We start from the raw sequence: 26,128 nt of genomic DNA on the forward strand, positions 1-26,128 counted from the left end.
CGTCCAGCATTCTTTCTAAATAACTGCGCCGGCTTTTCGCGTATAAAACTCTCTACGGGCTTGCAGGAGGCTGTATTAACGTAATGAGAGTGGATCGCGCGATTGGAGCTTGCCACGGCAAGCGTGCTTCACTGCTGAGTCCCCGTGCACTGCGGTAAAGCAGCCTGCGATGTGCGAACTAACTCGGAACGGTAGGTGTGCGGTTGGTGTCGTTGACTAATTTTGCGCATCAGACCTGCATTTCCCGTCATCCGCACCCCCAGCCTCCCGTCTTGAGATGAACCTGGATTTTATACGGATTGCTACTCCCCTATGTACAGGTTCCGTCAAAAGTGACTGGAATACGGTCTCCTAAATTTAGAGAAATTTTTTCCTCCGGAAACTGCCTGCCTGACTGAACCGGCAATGGCTGTCATCAAGCCAGTAAGACAAATATTTTGTGATATTCACAAATCCTTCCAATTACTTATGACTGCACCTGTACCTGTTCCTTGCTACAGCGGCTCAAATCCTTCCTAGCTGCCGAATTTGGCTTTAACTATAATGTTTCAAATATGGCGTTGTTTCTGGCTGAGTATGTTTTCTTTTAAGGTCACTTAAGAGGTCACTTTAAGGTCACTTAAGCACTAAAATGTGCGGGCACTATATAAACATAAATCCAGGCTTTACTAGAGAAAATATTTCCTTTAAGAGATCAGAAAGGAAACGTGACATTTGCTTCTTTTTCTTTTTTTTTTCGCTTAATCACTGCTTCCAGCAGCAAATGCTGACATACATTTCGTTTCTGTGCCAAGCGGACCGAACGCTTGCCCAAGTGTGTAGGTCATATTGTACAGTGTTGAGAACTCCACGCTTCCGTGCTGTGTAAAATAGTAGAAAACAAATTGGGGACCCTCATTAGCCTGGTCATGCAATGTAAGCGTACAGAGTGCTTGGCGAACTTACAATGTGATGCCTAGAATATATTCTAGACACTTTACTTATGATTTAGCCCAAAAACTGATTGTAAAAGGCTCAAGCATTCTAATGGCTATGGCACTGTTATAGTACTGGACCCTGGTATACACGTTGGTTCTTTCGGTCTACTTGCATCGACGCCTGACGAATGGGACTCAACATTTCCATCAGTGATATGCACAAGAAGCACATTTTTTTGGGGAACACTCCAGTTATAATGAAACAAAGCTCCTGTCCCATCTAATAGGAACATATTCTAAAAAATAAAAAAGTAATAGTATTATATAATGTATTACAAGAGTACAGCTAGTTATTGTAGGCATGAAAAAAAAATTGTTTGAAAGTGGACAATATTGAGCACAACCACGGTATGAAAAAGTATACACTGAAGTACAATGACAATAGGATGGCATTTATAAACAAGTGTAATTCATTTTTTCCAGGTGCCCTCTTCATTTTGTAGATTGTATTTTATCTATTGGCTATTTACTATCTATTATCTCTATCTATTATCTTTTTCACATCTATGTCTGCATGTCTCTTGTCCTACGTGCTTGGTATCCTGACATCAGCCGTGGTCACCCCTGCAGTTTTTTTTTTCTTAGTGCTACATTTTATTGAAAGAAGACTGTCAAACAAGAATATCGCAGCAGTGAAAAAGCAGTAGTGTGCAGTGCGTGTGCTTAACTTTAAACCTTGCAGGAAGGAACTAGACCAACAGTTCATTGTACCTAATACACTCGAAGTGGTTAATTAAGTAATGTCAACGTCTGACTTTCACCGAGACTGTTCATTTCGACTGAGTTTTCCCAAATCATTATGCATATTTCTATACGCAGCTCTGGCTGAAGCATGCGTCCAAGCTGCCATAAGCAAACTACCGTACCGTGGAGCAGATTCCTCATTGAACAGTCAATTGATATGAAGTGACAGGGTGGTCCTGGGATAGCAGTGGAAACAAAGCTAATGAAAGAAGTGTCGATGCCACTGATAACCACTGCTGTATGGTGGTCCTTTCTCATTGAAAGCAAGTGCATGCTATAAAATAATTGAACTACCGTATTTATTCGATTATAAGGTGAGGGCACAGTTTAGAGTAAAAAAAATCTCTCTCTCTCTCTCTCTCTCTATATATATATATATATATATATATATATATATATATATATATATATAGTGAAAGAAGTCGACTGACACGTTTCCCGTTTTTGTTGCCAACAGTTTCGGAGTTAGAAACTCCTTCTTCAGGGGAGTTTCTAACTCCGAAACTGTTGGCGACAAAAACGGGAAACGTGTCAGTCGACTTCTTTCACTATTTTTATACTGGCCCGTCGAACCTCATGATCTCTATTTATATAGTTGAGAAAATGGTAGACGCACGATTAAAAACAAACAGTGGTTTACTGATGTTTCGACTGGAGGACCAGTCTTCATCCTAAGTAACTAAACCACTGTTTTTGTTTTTAATAGTGCGTCTACCATTTTCTCAACTATTTCTTCTGGCTCCTCGAAAGTTTCTTCTACTGCTTTTATATATATATATATATATATATATATATATATATATATATGTATGTATATATATATATGTATGTATATATATGTATGTATATATATATATGTATGTATATATATGTATGTATATATATATATGTATGTATATATATGTATGTATATATATGTATGTATATATATATATGTATATATATATATGTATATATATATATGTATATATATATATGTATGTATATATATGTATGTATATATATGTATGTATATATATATATGTATGTATATATATATATATATATGTATGTATATATATATATGTATGTATATATATATATGTATATGTATATATATGTATATATATATATGTATATGTATATGTATATATATGTATATATATATATATGTATATGTATATATATATGTGTGTGTGTGTGTGTGTGTGTGTGTGTGTGTGTGTGTGTGTGTGTGTGTGTGTGTGTGTGAATAAGTACGGTAACACGTGTCATTTGCCACATGAAATTACGAGCACGTGGAAATCCTGAATTGTGTGCTCAGTTATAAGAAAGGAAGCAGTCACTGCTGAGCCTTTGCGATGCCTTCCACAGCCTGTGTGGTTGGCAAACCTAATGGTGCCATGAATAGTAGGGCCAGTTAGAAGCGTAAGGTAGGTGGGCTGTGTCCCCGGTGGTGGAGAGAATGCATTTAAGTAGAATAAGTAGGCACGTAAAAAGGAAAAACACCCCCAGCCTGGGCTTTTTTTTTTAAATAATTCCACTTTGAAATGAATAAACTTTCTTTGAGCTTGTTGTATTTGTAGTTGCTTTGCAATGGCAGCACTTGCGTGCAAATACTTGTAGCAATTTGCATAAAATACCTTTAGTTGGGCATTAAATCTGACAGATTTTTATCCTCAATTCTTTAGCAAAATGTTGTGCGCAGATTACCTATGAGTGGCACATTGTATGTACTGCATGTGTCTGTAAAGTGAGCAAGCAACAACATACGGTTCATGTTCTGTAGCACAATTTTTCGAATTGATCAAACTTGCATGCAATAAAACATAACTGGCGACACGATGGGGAGTGCATTTCCCTGTCACCCCAGCACTCAAAGCTGCCTCAGTGCATATCACAATCTTTGTCCCCTGTTGAGTTTTCTGCTTTGCTGTATCCTATGTCTGGATAAGTCTTTTTTGCAGTGTTTCTTATCTGCATCTGCTCTTGTCAACAATTTCTTCTCAGCACTGGCACTGTCAATTTGCAGGTCCAAATGCAGTGCAAGATTAACATGCACTGTTTGTACATCAATGTTGATAGCTGTTTTCATTGTTCCTGGTTGAAAACGAGGTGTTGAGGTAGCACTCAGATTTCAGTTGCACAGGAAGGGGGGACACTTTTTTCGCTTGCTTCCGTTAAGATTTTTTTTTCTTCCAGAATATGAGTTCATTTGCATTGGCTCCCCCGTGAAAATGGAAAGAGCATTTCTAGCAAGAAATCATAATTTCCGGCTTCATTTCTAACTCGATTATTAGATTCTAGCTGTAATCGACAGCTCCTAACTAGACAAATTCTTAGTCTAGGTAGAGACGATTATTTCCAGCTTGCAGGTTTCTTTTCTTCTAGCTGGACTAATGAATGCTAGCTGGAAGTAAATCTCAATCCAGCTAGAAATAAACTAGAAACTGAATTTCTAGCTAGAGGAAATTTCTGGTTCAATAATCCAGCTAGAAAAAAAAAGCATATTTTCACCTTTTTTTGTGATGTCTGTGGAAGAAGTTAATGATTAATGGATTTGCCAGGTGCCGATACGAAAAGCATTGCACTGCCCCTTCATTTAAATCCGCTGCATAGGGATTGACATAGCTGACTCTACCTGCCCAAGGATGAAAGTTCGATTCTGGCTGCAGTAGCTGATTTGTAGATGGAGGCGGAAAACGGAACCGTCCGTGTTTTCGACACATGTTAAAAGGCACCCCTCATAGCCCAGGCGTAGCTTTGTCTCGTTAAACCCCATAATCAATCAACGGACTCGGCCTGACAGCGCTGTTCAGTTAGTGATGAATGTTTGTTTTTCCCTCTTTTGCACTGTGTGCAGGAGCCTGTCCAAGATGATGAACGGCAACGGCTGCGGCGAGGCGGTGACCAGCTCCCTGACCTGGAGTGTGGGGCTCCTCAACGGTGCCCACAAGTACCTCACAGCAGAGACCTTTGGCTTCAAGGTGCGTGAACACCCACAACGTAGCAGTTGCACCCACCTCAACGTAGCAGTTTCACCCACGGCGAAGCAGTTTCACCCACAATGTAGCAGTTGCAGCCCAACATATTAGTAGCACCCCAACGTAATTTCACCCCAACATAAATGCACCCGCAACGTAAACACACCCAATGTAAACACCCGATTGAAAGTAAACGCAGTGGAAACGGGAAGTTGCTTTGGCATCTTCAACAGTGTTGTGAGCACGTAGCAATGATTAGTTGCTTTAAGGTTGAGATTGTTTACTGCGTTCTTTCACGTAAAACAGTACAAGCTTATTTTCTACCAGTATGTGCTTGAAGTGAGTTCTGTGTAACTGAGGTGGTAAGGGAACGTGACAGGCAGGGAATGAACTCAGGGTGGAAATTAAGATGTATAAATGTGTGCACATTGTTGCATTAGGTATGAGTCTCATCGTCCAGCATGGGGTTGGAGATGGAACAATAGTAGGGGGGCTATTATTTGTATACTCTGCTCAAACTACTATTCCAGTTTTTGTTTCTAGATGAAAACAGTGCAGAGACACTGAACAAGAAAATACATGCTATCATATATCCTAGTCATCAGTGCAATTTTTGTGTGCAATAGCAGTTGTGGATAAGTTGGCATTCGTGTTTGTTTTCATGTTTGGTGCTGCTCCTTGCACGGCTTTAATGCCCAAATGCTGGGGATAGCGGCTAGCCCAACTCCAAACTCTAAACGTGCCACTTTTGGCAGTGCCACTAATGACACCATTTTTGAGTTCATTGTGCACATTGTCATCTAGCACTGCCTTGCATTACAAAAGCATCCTGTTTTTGGGCCCAAGACTAATGCTAAGTTGCCAGCCTTCCAAAGAAATTAGTAGGGCCGCAACCTTCCGATCTTTGAAACCTGGGTTGGCAGCACCACAAAACACAAAACAAGCTTGGCCAACGAACTTCTACCACAACAAAAATAAAACTGCGGTAAGAACTAGATAACTGGAGAACTTGGAGGGGGGGGATCAAAGATCAAAGTAGTACACAGGGATCTTGGAGAATGGATTGGGATGATGGAACAGGAGTAGGTAGAACCGGATGGGAAGGGCCTCCTTCGCCCTGAAGTTGACACTGACAAGTTAATGACAAACGCTCACCACGAACTTCCTGTGAAGCGATCTGCCATTTGTTTTTCACACGTGTTTCTATGGTGTTGGGGAATTTTCGGACCTTCAGGAGGAGGGGGGGGTCAGCTTCTATCAGTGATGTTGGTAGAGGTGGTGATGATAATGATGATGATGAGGGGGAGGAGAATAGTAGCCTTTATTGTTCACCAAAACTTTGGAAAACCAAAAATAACAGAAATAGAAAAAACTGTCAACTAGACCTTTTCTACGACCTGAGGAGTCACCTTCATGGGGTATAAATTCAAAATTCAAGGGGGAGGGGGGGTCAGACCATCCGGACACCCCTTCCCCCCCCCCCCCTGGATCCGCCAATGTCGTGAATCAAGCGAGCCCACTGACCATCCAAACTCCCCATCCCCGTGTCCTTGATGCTGCTGCAGGTGAACGCCAATGGGGCGGCCCTGAAGAAGAAGCAGCTGTGGTCCCTCGAGCCGTACAGTGACGCCGGGGAGGAAGCTGTTCGGCTGCGCTCTCACCTGGGCCGCTACCTGGCCGTCGACCAGTTCGGCAACGTCACCTGCGACGCCGAGGAGGCCAACGCGGGCTCAGTCTTCCAGATCACCGTCTCGGGCGATGCCAAGGGCCAGTGGGCCCTGCGCAACACCAACCGCGGCTACTTCCTGGGCGCCTCTTCCGACCAGCTGGTCTGCGTCGCCAAGGCCCCGGGACCTGCCGAGCTCTGGACTGTCCACCTTGCCGCCAGACCACAGGTGACTGACCCCGTCCCGTTTCGGTCGTCAGTTCTTTTCCCAGTATGCCAAGGTGGCTTTGGATCGGATTTTATCTGTACCATGAAACTACGACAAAAGAAGTTGCACGGAACTGCTAATTAGTTCGTTAGATTGAGAACTTCGTAGAATTCAGACTGTCATTTTAAAAGCAGTTGATTCCACAAATTCAATGTGTAAAGGGAGGCCCATCCCAGCAGCTACAATCGCACCGTAATTACACTGGCTGCGGCGCTTACCTGCCAATAATTTAGCATTGCGCTTAAACTCCGCGGTGAAAATAATAAAATGCCAAAGTTCCTGTGGGAAGTGAATATGTTTTTCGTGAAAAAGCCTGTTATTTTTGCCTGCGTGCACTTCATTAGCATTGGGCGGAAAATCTTTTTGTAGCATGCAAACGCATTCAACACGTCCTTGGTTCCTTCGTGAGCCCTAACAAATCTCTTGAACAAATTAATAGTATTCATCGCCTGGCCTGGAGTGGTACAGGAGCTTCAGCAGCCTCCGGGTCGTCAGCACACCTTAGAGCTGTGTAAAAACGAAACTGGTTAGGTTTTTTTTTTTTTTCTGATGTATACTTTGTGACATTCTGACGCAACAAAATCGCTCTTCTTACACGGGTACCTGCCGCGGTGTCTCAGTGGCTAAGGCATTGCGCTGCTGAGCACGAGGTCGCAAGTTCGATTCCCGGCCGCGGCAGCCGCTTTTCTGATGGAGGGGAAAAGCAAAAACACCTGTGTGTACGAGATTTCGGTGCACGATAAAGATTCCCAGGTGGTCAGAATTAATCCGGAGCTCTCCACTATGGCGCGCCTCATCGCCTGCATTGTGTCGGCGCGTTAAGCCCTACAATCAATCAATCTTACACGGGTCTGTTTTTGAAATACTTCATTAAATCTGGATTGGCGCTGAATCCATTTCTTTAATTCGAGTTCATAAAAGCATTGAGACATATAGGCACCTGCAGGGGAATCTGAATTTGTTTGTTAAATCGGAAAATTCATAAGATAGGGTTTCGTTAGATCGAGTTTTCACTGTAATATATACTAGAGGGAAATCTGGTGCTAGCATCTAGGCAAGCGGAATGATGAGCGTGGCTGCGGGGTAAGAACAAGATGGAAGGGGAAACATCACTTTCTAGGGCGGCCAGATAATGTCACAAGTTCTTGGTCTAAGTTTAAGCTCGTGGCGTCTGTTGCGGGAGACGAAACTGCACGGCTGCTGCGATCGGAATTTCACTGCACAGCCCCAGAATGAATTGTGGCCACCATTCATTTTTTCCACCAGGTGCTGCTACCCTCTCCTTCGCATTTACAGCTACAAAGCTTTCAAGCCCATGTTGATTTTTATAGTGACATTATCTGGTCATTCGCATGTGTCCCCCTCAGTTGGCCGGTTCACCTTCCCAATATATTCTTGCTTAAAGGAGCCATGAAGACAAAGCACAAGTTTGTGTATTTGAAAGATTTCATGTTTTATAGCGCCCCCCATGCTTGTCCGAACGCAAATGATGCTTTATTCACTGAGAAATTAATTCATTTTGGTTAAAATTTTGATTTTCCCGCTAAATCGTGCGTTTTCGTGGTCTGCAATGACATCACAGGGCCTTGTTTACCGTTAGTGGACATAGATGGCGCCACCACACCGCGGCAAGCTGTTTTCTGCCTTTGGCTTGTTTGTGAATGTATTTGTACCTGGCTTGTTTTGTTCATGGAGAAAATCGTTTTGTGAAACATGGTGCTCGCTCTACAAATATGGTCACGTTAGACATCGTCGCTTGCGTCAATTGGCCAGTGTCGTCTGAAACAACCCCAAAGCCCCGCAGTCCTGTGCAGCTAAACTAAGCATAGTGTGCGCAGTACCAACAGCAGTACGCATCGGTACTTCTATGCTTACGTGTGCTTTCGTAACTTCCACTGTTTGTTCCACCATTCTTAGTGCTTTAAAAAGAATGTGCCCTAAATTTAAGTGCAAATATGTAGCTCGTTCGGCAAGCTTATAAGCTCTGCCAAATTTGCGTTTGCTTTTGCCGCCCTCCGCCAATCGCAGAGCTGTCTGGTATGACATCATAGGTTCTGTTGCGGGAAATGCTAGTGTGTCGCATGGCCATTCACTTTTTTCCTAATTATGTAGCTTATCTGAGCGAAGTTTACGTTAAAAGTGGTGTCAGTATAATTTTAACGAGGCAATCTTTTGAATGAACCATACTTGTGTTTTCTCTTCATGGCTTCTTTAATGGCCATGGCACCGTGATCGGCTAAGAAGCATTCCATTTTTACTCGGAATGGCTCGCAAGCAAGCTTAAAAGTTGCCTGTGGCTGCACTAAACACCAAAGTATTGTTGAAAAAGCGATTTAACGTTGTTTTAACGATATGAAAGTATAGCTGTTAAAAGATTTAAAAGAGTCATGCCCTAGGATAATATAAAGAACCTTTTGTAAACCCTTTAAGTTTTTCCACACAGCAAAGCGCGACCCGTGAATTTTCCTCTCCTCGTGACCAGGTGACCATCCGGTCCATCGGGCGTCGCCGCTATGCGCACCTGTCGGCGGCAGGGGATGAGATCCAGGTGGATGCAGCCACCCCGTGGGGGGAGGACACCCTGTTCACCCTGGAGTTCCGGGACGGCCGGTACGCCCTGCACACTAGCAACGACCGCTACCTCTGCCCCGACGGCAAGCTCAGCGAGACGTGCACGCCCGAGTGCCTCTTCAGCCTCGAGTTCCACTCGGGGTGAGCTTGGCCCTTTCCTCTTTGCAACTGCCAGTGTCAGTGGGGTCTAAATTTTAAGTGTGCATTGTGGATTAAGTGATGGTTTGGTTCGTGCTTTGCATTACTCGCGAGTGGGTCACGAGCCCACACCTTAACCCTTTCCGGACTAGACCTTTTGCCCATTTTTCGGCCGTTCCGGTACGGAAAGTAGGTGAGAGGTCCGGATCAAACGGCCGGACCTTTTACCCACTTTTGAGAAAAACTGCGGTATTTAACTTTGAACAGCCAAGTTGGGCCTACCCAGGCAGTGGACCGCTACAGTGTGCTGCCGTGTACGGCCGTGCCCATACATAGTCCGTTGGCCATACACTGGCCATACATTCTCCCAACAACGGACTGCAAAGCGTTAAGCCACTCCCTATGTGATGAACAAGATGAAATGCTACACTTATTATAAGGATCATAATCCATTTCCACTGGTGTGGCAAGGAAACCGTGAAGATTACGTACAACTCTGCATTATTCAAATGACTGGGCAGCTCGTACTTCGCTACAATTTCGATCAACCAGAAAGGTTGCTGGCATTCTCAAGAATCTGTGCTTAGACGTGTGGATTTCACATTACCCACTTTCGTCAGCATTTTTATTACGTAATAAAGGTACTGTGGTGTAGCACTGTTTTTGTTGGTACTAACAAAAATATTACCTAGATACATTGCCAGCAGGGAGTTGCAACTATACGGTTGTTTGGGAAAGGAACTGATGTATATCTACAGGTCTGTGAACGCCATGGATGGAAGAACTAAGTGATGGCACTAACACATGGTGCGAAGTCAGCAACCTTCTATGGTCTGGCATGTGACTACCGCTGTCTAACACATGTTGCAGAGGCTGAAGAGGCAGTGTGTGGTGCAAGCAGTGGTGGTTCAGGACGGAGACCACACTTAGCTGAACAGTTTGCACCGTATAAACCATACTCAAAACTAAGTGTCATAACTAACAGCGCAAAGCAAAAAGACTGGACAAGAAATGACAACACATGGCACTGATTAGCAACTGGTTATTTTATTTCGCGGCGTGCGAAATACACCAAAGGAACGAAGGCACCAAACAAACTGGATAGCCTTTGCAGACGAGCGAACACAAACGAGCCAAAGCGCACCTTTTGCGTGAAAGACCACACAGTCTTGCGTAGAATGTAGGTGCTGTGTTGTGTTCCTGTCCTGTAGGAAGACTTACATTGGTCAGACCGGGCGCTGTGTAAACGATCGTCTCTGTGAGCATGCAAACACACTAAAAACAGGGAGTGGCAGCAACCTTGCCACACATTGTTGTGACCATGGGTGCTCGCCCAGATTCCACGATATGCGTATTGCACGAACATATAAGGGTCAGCGTGAGCGTAAAATTTATGAAGCATACCTCATTCGCAAGGCAGGCAGCGATTGTGTTAGTTACAAGGTAAAGAAATCTGCTATCTGGACTCGTAAAAAACCAAGCTGCACTGTCCAGGATTGCCTTTCCTTGCCTCGCGCCTCTGGCCATGTGTTAGATCGCTGCGCTGTATCGACATTTCTAACTTTTTGGTCAATGCACGTGTATAGATCTTGCGTTTTGTGTGTATTGTTGGATGCACTTCATTTTTATCCTGTTTCCTTCTCTCCTTCCTTCTTTGGGTATATTTCGCAAGCTGCGAAATAAACCAACCAGTTGCCAGTCAGTGCCGTGTGTCGTTGTTTCTCGTCCCGTCTTTTTGCGCTGTTTTGTATTTCAGTTAGCATGCACCAACTAGCCCAAACCGCAATTTGAAAGTGTCATCTCGCGCGACAAATTTCGCCGTGGGCTATCTACAGATTCTATTCTTTTGTGACTGCTGAGAAGAAAGCAACGAGCTCCTTTTCTCGCCCCGCAACATGCAGGTACCTGGCGCTGAGGGACATGAACCTGCGTTACCTGTCGCCCATCGGCTCCAAGGCGGTGATGCGCACGCGCTCAAACTCTGTCACCCGCGACGAGCTGTTCTCCCTCGAAGACTCTGTGCCGCAGGCGGCCTTTGTGGGCTTCAACGGGAAGTACGTCTCCGTCAAGCAAGGTAACCGCTCCCTCTGCACTCCACTGTTGTTCCTCTCTGCGATACTTAAATTGTCAAGACCTGGAAATGCGATCGATATTGTTCAGCCTACTTACAACAGTAGCGAATAGCTGTGAAGTTGCCTTTGCAATGCATTATACGGGGGAACAAAACTACAAATTGCAATGCTGAGACTCCTCTCGTTATCAGTTTTTACCAAAAGTGGCAGTACAGGTAAAGGAAAAAAAAAATGGTGTAGTGCATGTTTCATATTTGCCACCAAATGCTATTACGGGAGCTTTATGCAGGTAACCTATGTTTTCAGACATGGAGCGGCTCCATTTCCCTCTTTTTGTCTTCCAACCTCCCGCAGAAACAAACTAATTGACCACACGCCTGGTACTTTTTGAAAGCAGCGTATCAACAAACTCGTGTGGAAGACATCTAGCTCAAATAATAAAACCGTGACATCTGGCAACCGATGGACTATCGAGGTGGCTACCCGGAGATTGGGGTAGAGGCAGGGGAAAACAGTAAACTTTATGGAGGCATGAAATAAAATTCAGGTGCAAGGAATGAATGCAAACATCACAGTTGGAAGTTGGAATGGGAGAGGCTATCATTGTGACCATGGAGAGATGATGATAACCGTACACTACTTAGTTGATTCAGTGACTGGGATGTGCGAAGTAAACAGGCACAACTGATTTAATTTTTCATGTTCGCGGTATGCTGTGCCTTTTACACCAATAAAATCATTGGTGTGACATACGCGGGACGTAGTGTTCATCCTGTGCATTTCTTTCCTATGTCTCGTCTTTCACCACTAATACAATGTCCTCGAAATCAGCGCTTGAGAGCTTAGACACCACGTTTGAATTTGAACCTTGCATGAAGCTTGCATCCTCACTGATAGACAGCACCCGTTCTAACGTTCGTCGGCTTCCCGTGGCAGGTGTGGATGTGACGGCCAACCAGGACGAGGTGTCGGACCACGAGACGTTCCAGCTGGAGTGGGACAAGGAGTCCGGCCGCTGGTTTGTGCGCACCATGCAGGACAAGTACTGGAGCCTCGAGAGCTCCTCCGGCATCCAAGCCAATGCGGACAAAGGGTGCGTCCTTGCTTTCGCGTTGCTGTCCTGGCCAGCATCACTGTGCTACTCCGTACCACGAATGATGGCAGTGGTGGTGCTTTCTTTGGTGCCACTGTTCCTGGTGCTGAGCTGTCTTGTGTGCCTTTGCAGTGTGGTCCTTACGGGCACTAGTGTGCTACTCGGTACCAGGAATGATGATACCGTTGGTACTCTTTCTATGGTGTCATTGTTTCTGGTACTGAGCTGTCTTGTGTGCCTTGGCATTGCGGTCCTGGCAGCTACCACTATGCTATTCAGCAGCACGAACGACCCTGGTGGTGCCATCCTTTGGTGTCATCGTAACCGGTACTGAGTTGTCTTGTGTTGCCCTGGCATTGTGGTCACGGCAGGTACCACCTTGGTACCCTTAACAGTGACACTGGTAGCCCTTCCTTGGTGTCATTGTTCCTGTATTGAGCCGTCTTGTGTATTTGTTTTGGAGATGCGAAAAATTTGATCCTCCAACATCGAAGATAATGTAGATGAAAGGTGCATTGTCGAGATGCAGTCATTACTGGTGCCACTGTGCTAGTTGGTACCATGAAGGATGGATGACACATGTGGTGTTCCATTAGGCATCACTGGTTTCGGTATTCAGAGCTGTCTTGCCACTACATTCCATTAGTTAGCCTTGATTAACTGTACCTATAATTGTTTTTAGTGTGCATTTCTGAAATTCAGAGTATAAGTCACTGGGTCTAGTTAATGGTTAAGCCAATGTTGACCATCTTGTTCAATAGGGCGCCTAGTGCTTTTGCATTAAAAAAAAGTGGAGGAGACAAACATGGTGCAGACTAACAAATTATTTGCATGAAGGAACACGTACGAAAATGTACATTTTGTACTTTCCTCCTTTTGTGCCATGTCGTTACACACTGTTTTAAAGCGAACCTCTTTCTATGCCTCACTGGTAGCATTGAAGTCGAGACAGTGACGGAATCCCATCTGGCCTGGAAAACGCATTTCAAACACACGAGACGCCGACCAGTCAAAAAATCGTTCTTGACGTTTCGGCTTCCAGCACGGAAGCCTTGTTCACAATGAATACATCACCAGAAACGATTTTTTGACTGGTCGGCGTCTCGTGTGTTTGAAAAAACTGGTAGCATTGATGTCACTACATAATGCACTGCAGGAAAGCTAATTTTACGCACCGAGTTTCACAAAATGGTAAGTAAAAACACATCAAGTGCCTAAAAAAAAAAAAAAAAAAACGCTTGTGGTTGGAATTGAACCTTGATTCGACATCTATCCGACATCTAGCAGTTTAGATTTTGGACTTTGACTCGGGTTGCATGGGGAAAAAAACTGAGTTTTAACCATTTTTTTTTTCTTAATCAAAACAAAGGGCTTTGATTTTTTGCCTACCCCTCCGGTACGGTGCGTACCTCCCCTAGCCCCGGGGGACTGAGTTGACGAGCTCTCATCTTGCGCGCCCAGCAGGTCGTCCAACAGCCTGTTCGAGCTGTGCTGGCAGGGCGACGGCAGCGTGGCCCTGGTGGCCAGCAACGGCAAGCTGGTGGGGGCCAAGAAGAGCGGCCACCTGTTCGCCAACTGCGAGGCCGGCGACCCCGCGGCCAAGTTCCACTTTGCGCTGGTCAACCGGCCCGTGCTGGTGCTGCGCTGTGACCAGGGCTTCGTGGGCCGCAAGGGCCCCTCCTCGCCCCGCCTCGAGTGCAACCGCGCCAGCTACGAGGTGGTGCACGTCGAGCGCGCCGACCGCGGGGTCTGCCACCTCAAAGGTATCCGTCCTCTTCCGTAGCTTTTTCAACCTCACTGTCATTAAAGGGGCCACACAGACAAAACACAAGTTTGGTTCATTTGAAAGATTGCATCGTTAGAATCATACTGACACCACTTTTAACACACACTTCACTCTAATAAGCTATACAATTAGGAAAAAAGAGAAGGGCGATGGAAGCACTAGCTCATTTCCCACAACAGAACCTATGAAGCCATAAGCCCTGCTGTGCGATTGGCCGAGGCCTGCAAAATCAAACGCAAATTAGGCAGGGTTTATAAGCTTGCCGAACAAGCTATTTGCGCCTAAATGTAGGGAACATTCTTTTTAGAGCAGTAAGAATGGTGGGGTGAACAATTAAAATTGCGAACGAACATGTAAAAACGAAGCAGTTAGTGAGGCACTGTGCTGGCTGACACCGCTAACACAGCCGTTGGACGCACTGGTCTTGTCTGAAGCGTCACTGACCAACTGACACAAGTGGCACGGTCACTTATGTGACCATGTTTGTAGAGCCGTAGCTTAAGTTTTAGGGAACGATTAGTATGAACCGTAATAAAAATTCAACGGGTGTGGGAGTCCAGCCAGAAGCAAAGTGCGAACACTGGCACTTCAAAAGTACTGCAGCGCCATCTGCGAAAGTGGGCGATAAACAAGATAATCAAACGGCCGCCTGTAATATGGGAGCAGCCCGGTCAGCAGGCTGCATTTAGTTTTAAGGCCCTGCTCTTAATACGTTATTGTGGACATCACCAACACCCACGATTTACTGGGAGAGTCTACATTTAACTTGTAATATTTAATTTCTCAGTGAATAAAGCATCGTTTGCTGCCGAACAAGCGCTTGGGCCCTAGAAAACACCAAATCTTTTGAATAAAACAAACTTGTATTTTGTCTGCGTGGCCCTTTTTATGTTTATCTTATTCACTTGAAATTTACACGCAGCGTGTCTTTTGGCATGCAGAGAACAAATACAGATTTATTTTTTGTCTTTGAAGCGCGAGTGTGAAGTTATTTGATGTATCGCGCAAATTCGTGAGGAGGGCTTGACACACAGGAAGTGATTGTATTGCGCTCACTTCTGTTCAGTTTACACAGGACAATTCTCCTGCAAAGTTATTCACAGGGCGAATTGGAACAAGTATGCTGTTGTGGATTTGGCTAGCAAGTTCAACCGAGGAGGAAATGCGAATGCTTTACATGCGAGCGAATATTTCATCCACAGCCATTTCTTCTTCTTTGCTTGTCAAGTGGTTGACAATCAGTTTTTCAACAGTGTCCTTACACACGCTTTTATGCAAAAGATTGTTCTGCTGATTACATCTAGTACAGCTGTCGCAGCTTCTCGACATCACAGGAGTGTCATTGCTCACCTGATCACTGCATTGCCATGGGATGGAGGTGTAAAACTGTGGTGATAAAAGGAAGGACACCCATGTGTACAAGATTTTGGCACACGTTAAGGGGGGACACTGGTCTTGAGGACTTTTTTGTTATTTTTCAACCTATGTGCTTGAGATTTACACATTCAGTGTATTTCAACATCCTGAGCACACATATGCAGTCAGTTTTCGTCTATGGGGTGTAAGTTTAGAGTTGTGCAACATATTATGTCACTCCATTTCGGACAATTTTTTCATTGTGTACCTATGAAATACTAAAATAGCTTTTATCCCTTTGTGCTATAGAAGGACCAGGGAGTGCAACTATACCACTGCAGTAATGTTAGCATGGTTTCTGCAAACGCTGTAAAATTCGTAAATGTCGGGTCATCAATTGACAATGTTTTTGTAAAACTAGCTGCATAAAATCTTGTGCCAGCAAAAAGAAATTCTGTACTTTTGTGGTTTTATTGCACTGTTTGGTTCGTCCGGAGCCCTCTTAATCCGGAGCCCTCTACTACGGCACACCTCATCTCCTGCGTTGCGTCGGCGCGTTAAACACTACAATCAATTAAAAGTGTGGTGATAAGCGCTTGTGCGGAAGGCATCTCTTGCAACCAAGCACCACATGCAAATCAGCAAGCCTGTACAACATTCTCAGTGGAAGGTGTTTTACAAGCAATTTTCAGCTACTACCCGTTTCAACCTACGCAATATGCTGACCTGCCATTGGGTAAATGGTCCCATGATATAAAAACTTGGAGTAGTGTACTTGTGCGTCTTTTGGTACTGTGGCATTATGAAGGCCGCCTTTTACAGAAGGAACGTCACCGTAGCGTGCCCTTTTTGTGATCTTGTAAGCATCCAAGAAACTTGGTCCTCCCACTTCTTATGCAGCAGTGCCATGTTTACGAATCAAAATTTCTCGCAAACAGAGCCACCCATGACATGAATACAATGCACTGCAGAATGAGTTGCAGCTAAACGGAAAGAAAAAAAAAAGCTTTGCGTCCATTTTGCCTTTGCTGTGGTGCACTTTACAGCAAGTGAGCGCTTTTTAACATTGATGTTAGCTAGGTTGTCGGCTAAATCTTCATTGCTGTTAAAGAACTGCGTCCTCCGTAGCAGTTGCAGCGACATGGGGACACAGTGCCATTGGGAGATATTTCAGGCGAAAAAAAAATGAAAGAAGCTCGCGCTGATGTGTAAGACTTGAAGGTAGCGAAGCTTTGCACAACCTTCACGGGCATCACTATTGTTTAAGTCCACGATTGCAGCCGATTTGCATCTGCCTTGCTGCCGCAACGACCTTTAGTCCATCGCTGTTGCTATAAGTGTGAGCTAGCTTCATTGTTTTTAGAAGTGATAATCATTGGACATCACCTTGGAGGTGCATACGCTATGACGTGTCTTTCTTGCTCTGACCATTTGTTGCCACGATTACAGCAAACAATAAAATTCCTTTTTTTTTTCTTTTTTTTTGTGCCAATTTTGGCCAATCTTTCTAACTGGTTATGCTTAGCTTGACAAACATGTGCCAGAAATGCTGGGTGGTCGTTGCAAGGCACCGCACGAGCGCTCAGCATTTTCTTGGTTTTGTTAAGTGCCGAGTAGTCGCCGCAAGGCCCGCGTTCACGTGCGCGCACTCGGCAATTTCGTAGTATTTTTAACTGCAGACACGAAAAATTACAATTTATTAAATAGCTTCGCTGTTAAGTGTTTTAATGTTATGATGACTTGGTGCACAGGTTTGAAAGTTACGAATGCGACTTTTCTTTTCTTGCAATTCTAGTTTTCACATCAAGAGGGAAGTTTCACTTTCCTTGCTCAAAAATTTTGCCGAAGTGGAATGATAGAAGGCTGTTTTGATGAGGAAAGCAGAAATGCTTTGTTGTAGCGACATTCGTTGTAACATGTTTCAACCTAAATTCTCTTTAGTGCCCCATAATGACCCCTGAGAATCCGGATTATTCCAGGTTGCTCACTTCAGTGTGCACATTTGTTGACGCATTCTCTGACACTGAGTAAAGGCTTCTTGTTCGCCCAACCTAATCGTCTTGCACAAAGAGCTACCATTTCTGGTTTAGGTTGATTCTTTGTCTCAACCTTTGTCTCAACCTTTGTCTCACCATAAAACGTTGTCCTTGTTTTTCTTCTTTGCAGGCAACAATGGCAAATACTGGGGAATAGCGGACGACGGGTCCATTTCTGTGGACGCCGACGACGCCTGCGGCTTCTACGTCGAGCTCCGCGAGCCATCCCGCCTCTGCCTCAAGACTGCCAACGGCTCTTACCTCAACGCCGACAAGAACGGAGCGTTCAAGGCCGGCGCAACCGACCCAAGCCAAGCCACACTCTGGGAGTACTGAGCTGCCCACGACCGTCTGGCTACGGATTCAAATCAGGCTTCGCTCGACTCTACGCAACGTGGCGACACTCCTTTGGCTCTTATTTTTACCCCGGCTTTTGTGTTTATCGATAGCAAGTTAAAAAAAAACCTCTCCAGCTGTGGAAAGATGGCTCGCAATATAGTTTGTGGCACCCGGCTCAGTGTGAACTCTGTTCCTTGCTGACGCGTGAAAGCTTTCCATCTCTCAGTGATGATATACTCTGGCACGAACCGACTACATCTCGATGTGCTCTTCACGTAATTGTGAGTCCCCCTGGCGAATGACAATAACCATGTTTACCATTTAGCCTTGCGTCGTGGTCTTGCCAACATCTGACAGTGCATGAGGCCTGTTTTGAGTTGTCACGCGTTCCTTTCTTCGAAGCCAACTTTGAGGTCTGCAGACAAGAGAGTATGGTCTGATTTTTCTGTAGCAACAAGCCCCAATATGTGCGATGCATGAATTGGTGTTCCGCAAGGTTAAATTAACAGGCCCCTTCCGTGTTTGAACTTGTGTAGGTGTGTGTGCGTGTGTCCGTGTGCTTAGTATCCCCCTCCCCTGGTATAGTGCGTTCACCAGTCGATAACAAGCTAGGTCACACGGGTGTTAGCCTCAAAAAATGCTCAAAGAAACGGATACCACATTGGAGCAGAGTTTCCAAACTCTTTCATCGTCGTAGTGTCGTGACGCACATTCGATCGAACCTCTTCGTTCAGCGCGCTTTGTGCCGTTGGAAAATGAACGCTAGAGGGGCTGACACTGTAGTCGTAGCCGATCCACACCAAACACCCTCTCCCTTCCCTCGTCTCTGATTACGAACGTGGTGGTTCTTCTCCCCTTTTTGATACCATGGATAAGCCAAACTGACATTCCTTCCATATCTGTGTGGCTTGCGGCATAGCTGGATTTACAGTTCTATTTTCTCTTTATTACACGCGTGCTGCCGCAAGCGAGGAATGCGTATAAACATTCTATATTTGCCTATTGAATAGGATACTTGTGACAGGTGCAGTGTTTTTTTTTTTTTTTTCCTCCTCGTTTTATTTGTGATTGACGTGTTTGTGACCCGAGATAATTGCAAAGTATTACCAACACGGATGGCTGTTTTTCTGGCCGGCGGTGTAGGAGCGTACACGTTTTGTTTTCCCTTTTGCAGTTTAATAGTGCGTGTGACCAATTTTTGTATGTTTATACACCGACTTTATCAAATACAATTTTTCAGTCACGGATGTGTGGAGTTGTGCTTTTTCTGGCTTAATGCCCCACATTACACCACGCAATGCGGTTCAAAGGGATAAAATTACCAACAGCTTCTCTAGTTAGGTGGCGTGGGATCTCATTCATTTTACTGCCACAAAAAGGGTACACTTACACAACAAGAAGAAAATGATAGCTTTTCTGATGGAGGCGAAAAGCAAAAACTCCCACGTGTTCGTCGGAGCACGTTAAAAATCCCGAGGTGGTCAAAATTAATCCGCAGCCCTCCACTACGGAACGCTTCATAGCCGGTGTAGCTTCAATGCGTAAAACTTTCAAAAAAAAAAAAAAAGAAAGAAAGAAAGAAAATGATAGCAGTGGAGGTGGCTAAAGTTGTGATCACCCTTCACCTAAGCCCGCCATCTCATTTTGGGCTTTAGCAAACAGCCAGCTTCCCCTTAGAAATGTTTAGAATTTCATTTGTTAATGCCTTTCTCTTCAGTTCACAAAATGTTTTTTTAGATGAAATGTTCCATATACAGTGAGCTTCTTGCTGTAGATACTTTGCAAGATAGCATTGCATTTATCCTCTTAATCTGAAACATTACAACATATGCTCGGTGCATTGGCAGAGAGCATTTTAATTCGAAGCACAGAAACTCGCGAGTACTAACTTCGTCATCTTGCAGGAAACTAGTGCAATAAAACCGTACCTCAATGTTTCTAAGTAAATCTCGCTGCCTTCAAAAGGAACTACAAGACAACACACAATTTCGCTTCCGTAGAAAGACTGCCATGGTGGAATAACAAATTTGCCAAGTTTAATGAATGCTGCACATAACTAGCCCAGATAATAGAAAAAAAGGTAAGTATGCAACGCCTGGAGACATTTGTGGCATTTGCTGGAGACACTCTGAGTGATGCCTTCTGTCAGCAGTTGACTGGCTGATGCCGTTGGAACCGAACACAAGATTAGATGCAATGCCATCTCCGAGCGACTCTTCTAAGTGAGCATCGCAAAAGCACAACTCTCCTTACTCTGGCTGTGTGCTGTCAAGATCGTAAGAGATATCGGGTACTAGGGCTGTTCATTACGACAGTTGGAGTTCAGCCAAGCCCTAGATGTCAGGTACTCGACAGATGTAAACCCAAGCTTGAGGTTCACCATTTGAAGCCTGCATGGCACTTGCCACCATGCCATTATTGAGGTGAAATACACCTTTTAACTGAAACTACGTTAACCACAGCAGCCAAGCTTTTGCTTTTTGCTCGACTGCATCTTATGATGTAAACATGCTGACACCCGTTTTTGTCTCGTTTACCTGTATTTCACCAGGAAATTTTCGCACGTAATAGGTGGTCAAAAGCGAGCAGCTAGTCTCATCTGTCATTTGGAATGCAAACTCCCCTGCAACAAAAGCACTGCTCCCCACTGAACAAAGTATGGACTGCTGAGTAGCTTTTTAAAGCAACGTTGCATGTTGCCTCCTGGTAACTTTAAGGTACGTGCAATGCAAACTTATTTCGTTGGCAGCGTCGATAGTCAGGTCATGTGAACGTTCCTTTTGTCAGGATTTAATTCTCAAAGAAAACTGACCGGTGAGACGCGCAGATCAGAGTCCAAGACTAGCCAGAGCCTCTATCTCATGCTGAGTGCCCCTAATGCTGATAATGATCTTTTTGCAATAATGCGATGTGGTTGGCTTGCATTTCCTGCCTCTATTACTATTCCATATCTCTCTCTCTCTCCCTGTTCTTCTTTTCTTTTTACTTCAAAATTTGGTGAGAAATGAACAAATTCTTGCAATAAACTTGGTTTGATGAGGTACAGTAAAACCCCGTTACAAGAGACACTTGGTTATAAGAGGCATTTAATTGAAAGCGATTTGGCTGGTCTTCTTAGCAACAATGCATACAAGAGACCTTGGTGACAAGATACGTGTATGTTTTCTGAGTCCCTTGAGTGTCTCTGTAACGAGGCTTTACTGTATGTTTCCCCAGTGCTGAATTTGTCAGTAAGATGACATTTTTCGTTGACACTCATTTGGAAATGCCAGAGTTGAGAAAGATTTGCCCAGAGCTTTCCTATGCCACCGAGAAAATTCTCGAAACAACTGGATGCGCCTGCAGGTACGGTACAGGCCAAATACGGCAGCCATGCAAAGCTTGACATGCAATATCTGCAACCTTCCGTCTGACGAGTGGAATCTGTAACATTTTTAAGACTGTAGCTTTGGATGTGCCTTGTCAAGAAAACAATCACTGAGAAACCCGGGGATTTATAGGAGCGCTGACACGAAAATTTTATGTTACACTTTTATTGCTTTTAACGATGCTTAATGGCCTGGCGAACCTAAAACAGCACTTCAAATACTTCAGCGCGCGATAGTTAATTACATTGAACGGCCTGAAAATCGTTTGTTTCAAATTCCCGCGCTTTCATCCCGAACGGTGCATATGACAGAATACCGGCCTGACCTCACCGCTTTGTGCAGACATCACCGGCGCCCGCTTGAGAGGGTGTTGCGCCCGCTCGCCGCTCGTGGGGCCGCGCGCATGAAGTGGCGTCACGAGCTTTTGACGAACGCTGCCGCGTCACTTCTTCTGGCTTTCACTGGATGATGTCATGCTGATGTCCATTTGCTGAGTGCCGCTCCGCGCGCTGCTCCGTCGACGCGACAAGTGAGATCCAATTGAACTATGTTCTTCGCGTCGCAGACCGCTCATATTTCAGCCAGGGCATTCTGTTGAGTGAAGGAAGCGAACTGTGCAATAATATTAACGCCGAAAATTGGTGTCACCGCTCCTTTAAGTTCGTTGTCTTTTTTGGGATGGGGTACTACTAATTTTCAAAGTAAGTTTACTTGGTCAATAGTATACAGCCAAAAGCCGCTGTCGATGGCAAGTGGCACATGTGTGCATCACTCAAGCGTGAACAATAAAATTTACTGTCCCTTCCTCAAGAAAGTTGAGAGAAGCGCAAACGCTAAAAGTGCGTCCAAACGATCGACAAACCTTCAAAGATCCAAATCGCAAACGAACAACGAACCCACACCACGATTTTTCGCGCACTAAGTAAACGCGTCTACAAGTGATATAAGTGTATACCGATACGTGGTTTATGAGATAAAGGTATACTACAGTATTGTGCTCCTCCTTCATGATGGAGGCGTGTACTGCCTTATCTAGTCAATCCATTTCTTTTTTGCAATTTTCAAGTAACCGTTTTGGCACAATGGCTTCACGCACACGCCGTGTCCAGAGATGTTACCAGAGCTTTTCGGTCAACCAACCAGTCTATGGAAAAATGCATTAGTTTTTTTAAAGGATGCCATCGGTCTTACTAAGAAAGGTTTCGCTTTAAAAGATTGTTAGTTTTCCTATCAGATAATAGCAGCAGCAAACATATGGCATGACCTGGTACAATATCGCAGTGGTGATATAAAATGCCTGCCATGCCACCGCTAGGTGTGGTAGCGTGTGCCTATGGGTAGACTCTGTATAGTGCAAACTCTGCTGGGGCAAAGAGCGTACAATGAATAGCAATGTGACAAGAATTGCACAGCTAATGGTGGCAATCGGTGGACACTCTTTGGAGAAGTGACATCCAAGTCTACCGAAAATTTACTTTCAGTAAATACTTTTAAGTCCAACAGAACTGAGTCCCATAGCAACCAAGAACTGCACTGAAGTCTGCCACTCCAAGTCATTCACTGGTTTCTTCAAAGAATATCTACCAACTGTTTATCTCTTCACTGGATTAACATTCTTATAATCAAATACTCTGTGAGTAGCATTTCACCTATCTTGTTTTCAGAAACTTTTCTTTTTACTTTTTTTCAAGCTCCAAAGTAACCTAGCTTTATCTTTACTGCCAACAGCACCGCAATCAGCACAATGCTTGAAATTAGTCATCTTCAACAGTGCAGACAGGTTCTAAAATTTTACCTGTATCGCTGATTAATGTTGTGCAGTGGAAATATTGGCTTCGGAGTTTTACAACAAATAATTTTTTTTTCGTTACCAGTTCGGTTTCAATTGACCCTAAACTATTACAGAAGGCATATATTATGCGAATTTAGTTGATGCCACAGGAGACTAACTAACCTTGAACATATGACAACCTGAAGTTCATGCATATCTAATATGTATTTACTGTCATTGTCATTCATTTCCTTGGTTGTCTATATTTTGCACTTTTGTAGGCACTGACGTACATGGCCTAATTATACAAATCCCACGCACAATACCATCGCTGGAAACTGCTAACGGCCTGGTAGTTATGGTGCATGGATACCCAATGGAATGTCAAGGGGTCCCGAGGACACAGCAAGAAATGGAATACTGGTTGATCAATCAAGGTTTCCATATCTACAAAGAAAAACTGGTCGTTCTTTGAACCCCGGCTCCTCTTTGGTCCCTTTCACATTTTTGCAAGCTAACCGCAGCCAAAAACTTTCCAATCAACTTCGCGGTTTTCGCACGGGCGATGAACGTGGGAGGGGAGGGGGGGGGGAGCAATAAAAAGAAGCTTGTGCCTCAGGGCCTTTGAGTGTGTCCATCTTCTTCATTGGTTCACGTGTCCACGGAGGTCAGTCAGCCCACGCGCGCGAAGTTGTGGTTCGTAAGGTCTTCTTAAAACAGGGAGTCAAATAATCTTATTCTAGCCGGCACCTAGTCGAACATATAAACCTATAAATACTCCCTTTGGCAAGTGGTCACTTTATTCGGACGTTCTTGTCGATCCGACAGATGAATGTTCAACGAGAGAAACAATTCTGAAACTCCGCATGAGTCAGCATAATTTCACGCTCCACACGGAAGTAGTCACGACCTCTCTCCTCGTTTATAAAGTCGTAAACATTTTTTTTTCAAAACGAAGTACGGCCAAGTGCAGGATGCTGGTTGGCCGTACTGCGATCTTACAATCGAATCCATATTAATTACCTAACCCCCCAACCCCCCCCCCCCCCCCCCTAAAAAAGTGGAGGCCACGAGGGTTTGCTCAAATAATCCCACAGTGGCGCACAGAAAAGGTGCAGGCAACAGTGCGCAGACTGCAGCGAGAGTAACGTTTTCGATACGCGAAGCTCCGCGATAAACCTCCGCACCACCGTGCTGAGCACCTAACGAACACGCATGCGATCTCCGCCGAAGTCAGAAAAATAGCGGTGCAACAGCGCGAATGTCAGGGCAGACCTGTGCATCGGGCTTACTTCAGCACTGCGCTTGCCTGGGCGTGGTGTAGCCAGTGTAGCTGGGCGGCCTGTGTTGACCGACCACGCCGCGGAAAAGTAAAAAACAAAGCACAATCGAAGTACCAAAAAAAAAACGCAAAATGTGAAGCGCCCTCCAGCGTTCGTATTTTCATACGCTCCGAAGGGTCGCGCCGTGAAGAGAACTATTTCTCTCCGCCGCCAGCTGCCGCTGCAGGTGCAAGCCCGGCCTCCGCTGTTTGTTCTTTGCTTTCGAGCGGCGCCGTGATTGGTCCGATTTCGCATCCGCCACACCTCCCAAACCAATGGGCGGGCAGCCAGGGGCAACCCGAGCGGTGACGTCAGTTACTACGCCGTCGTCTCGCTGCCTGCAATGCGCGAGTCCGACCATTTTTGCCTGTGAAAAAAAAGTACTCCAATATTTATGTTGTGGTTTCCAACGTATGTGTTGTGCTGTTCGCGTTTACGTGGGTGTTGCGGATACGATTCGGATACGGATACTCGCAACATCGTCGCTTCGTGGCCTCGCTGAACCCGCTCCAAGGTGCAGTTGGGAGGTGAGTGTCTCGCCCGACTTCGGGGCTTGTCTCCGCCCCGGCACCTCGCCTCGCCTGCGTCGGCCGTGCAGCCGACGGCTGCAGCAGCCGTTGCCGCCGAACTCGGTAAACATCGACACCGTTAACGTCTCCCGGAGCACGCTGGCCTCAACGTCGGCGTTCGACGTATTTTACCCGCGTTTACCAGTTCTCTAGCAGTTCTACGAATCGTGGTCGGCAAATCCGCCGAGCAGCCGTAAGCGTGTAATCGCGCAGACGATCGTCGATAGCTGCTGATAGCGCGAGCCGCGATCCTTGGCGCCCGAAGTAGGGAGAGCGCAATGACAGCGGGATCGGTGCACGCCGCCTGCGTTTGCCACGCCGGCGAACGACGCCGACTCAAAGCCGTGCCTTGGCAGCTACGGCGCGCGTTTCTATTTAAATGTCCCCCACCGCAGCCGCATTTCCTAAAAGCGCGAAACTTCCAGCCCGGGAGAAATGTTTTCCCGCTCTCGCTCGACGACGGGCTTTATTTCGGTGCGCGGAGAAGTGTAATGCGAACAGTATTTCTCGAGGCGTTGTCTCGTTTGGGAGGCCTTGCAACGAGCTCTCTCTCTCAACCGAGGTCCTTTGAGTTGGCTTGGTCGCGTGTCCATTGCAAACGCCGCCACAGCAGTCTGGTCTCTCTCGCTGCCAGCTAGCCGGCGCCGCCTTTGCATTGGCGAACCACACGGCGGCATAACCAGTTTTTGCGCCGGCAACTTGCAGACCCGTTCCCTCGCTCTCAGCGGCGTTCCACGGCGAATTTATTCTTTGCCTTTTAACGCTCGCCGCTTGTCGCTGCTGCGCGTATATATTATTCGCCCCCTGCCAAACAGGCCCCTTTCGCGTTTGAACAGCCACGGCTAAAGCAACTTCTTTTCTTCGCTTCTTTCTATCTCGTCTCCGCCCCAGCACGGGTGATTTAGCGTCTGCGCGATCGTCTGCCATGCGACGTCGTCGTCTGCGAAAGAAATGCACAGAGAAATGGTAGCCGTCTGCCGCTACTATCTTGACGCGACCAACAGCGTCGCGTTTTATCTCGACGTCCGCTGTCGTGGCACAAAGTCTGACTGGTGGTTCTACGACGCCGATGGTCAAGAACCCGACTGG

At 45.5% G+C, this 26,128-nt stretch overlaps 2 protein-coding genes across 5 annotated transcripts in view; both read left to right on the forward strand.

Moving 5' to 3' along the window:
* Positions 1-19,256, forward strand: part of Sn (fascin domain-containing protein singed) — a 77,558-nt gene extending 58,302 nt beyond the window's left edge. For all 4 annotated transcript variants that reach the window (XM_077670329.1, XM_077670326.1, XM_077670328.1 and 1 more), the window contains exons 2-8: positions 4,564-4,687; positions 6,250-6,579; positions 9,101-9,330; positions 11,229-11,401; positions 12,336-12,492; positions 13,957-14,255; positions 17,801-19,256. In XM_077670329.1, coding sequence (XP_077526455.1) covers positions 4,577-4,687; positions 6,250-6,579; positions 9,101-9,330; positions 11,229-11,401; positions 12,336-12,492; positions 13,957-14,255; positions 17,801-18,006 — 1,506 coding nt within the window. In that variant the 5' untranslated portion in view covers positions 4,564-4,576 and the 3' untranslated portion in view covers positions 18,007-19,256. The remainder of the gene's footprint in view (positions 1-4,563; positions 4,688-6,249; positions 6,580-9,100; positions 9,331-11,228; positions 11,402-12,335; positions 12,493-13,956; positions 14,256-17,800) is intronic.
* Positions 19,257-24,785: 5,529 nt separating this feature from the next.
* Positions 24,786-26,128, forward strand: part of Wge (BAH domain and coiled-coil containing protein winged eye) — a 195,116-nt gene continuing 193,773 nt past the window's right edge. The window contains 1 exon segment of the mRNA XM_077670330.1: positions 24,786-24,997. The gene's annotated coding sequence lies outside the window, so the exon portion shown is untranslated.

The sequence above is a fragment of the Haemaphysalis longicornis genome, unplaced genomic scaffold (assembly GCF_048455015.1).
Source record: "Haemaphysalis longicornis isolate Haplotype H1 unplaced genomic scaffold, Haemaphysalis longicornis Haplotype H1 scaffold_5, whole genome shotgun sequence".
NCBI lineage: Eukaryota > Metazoa > Arthropoda > Arachnida > Ixodida > Ixodidae > Haemaphysalis > Haemaphysalis longicornis.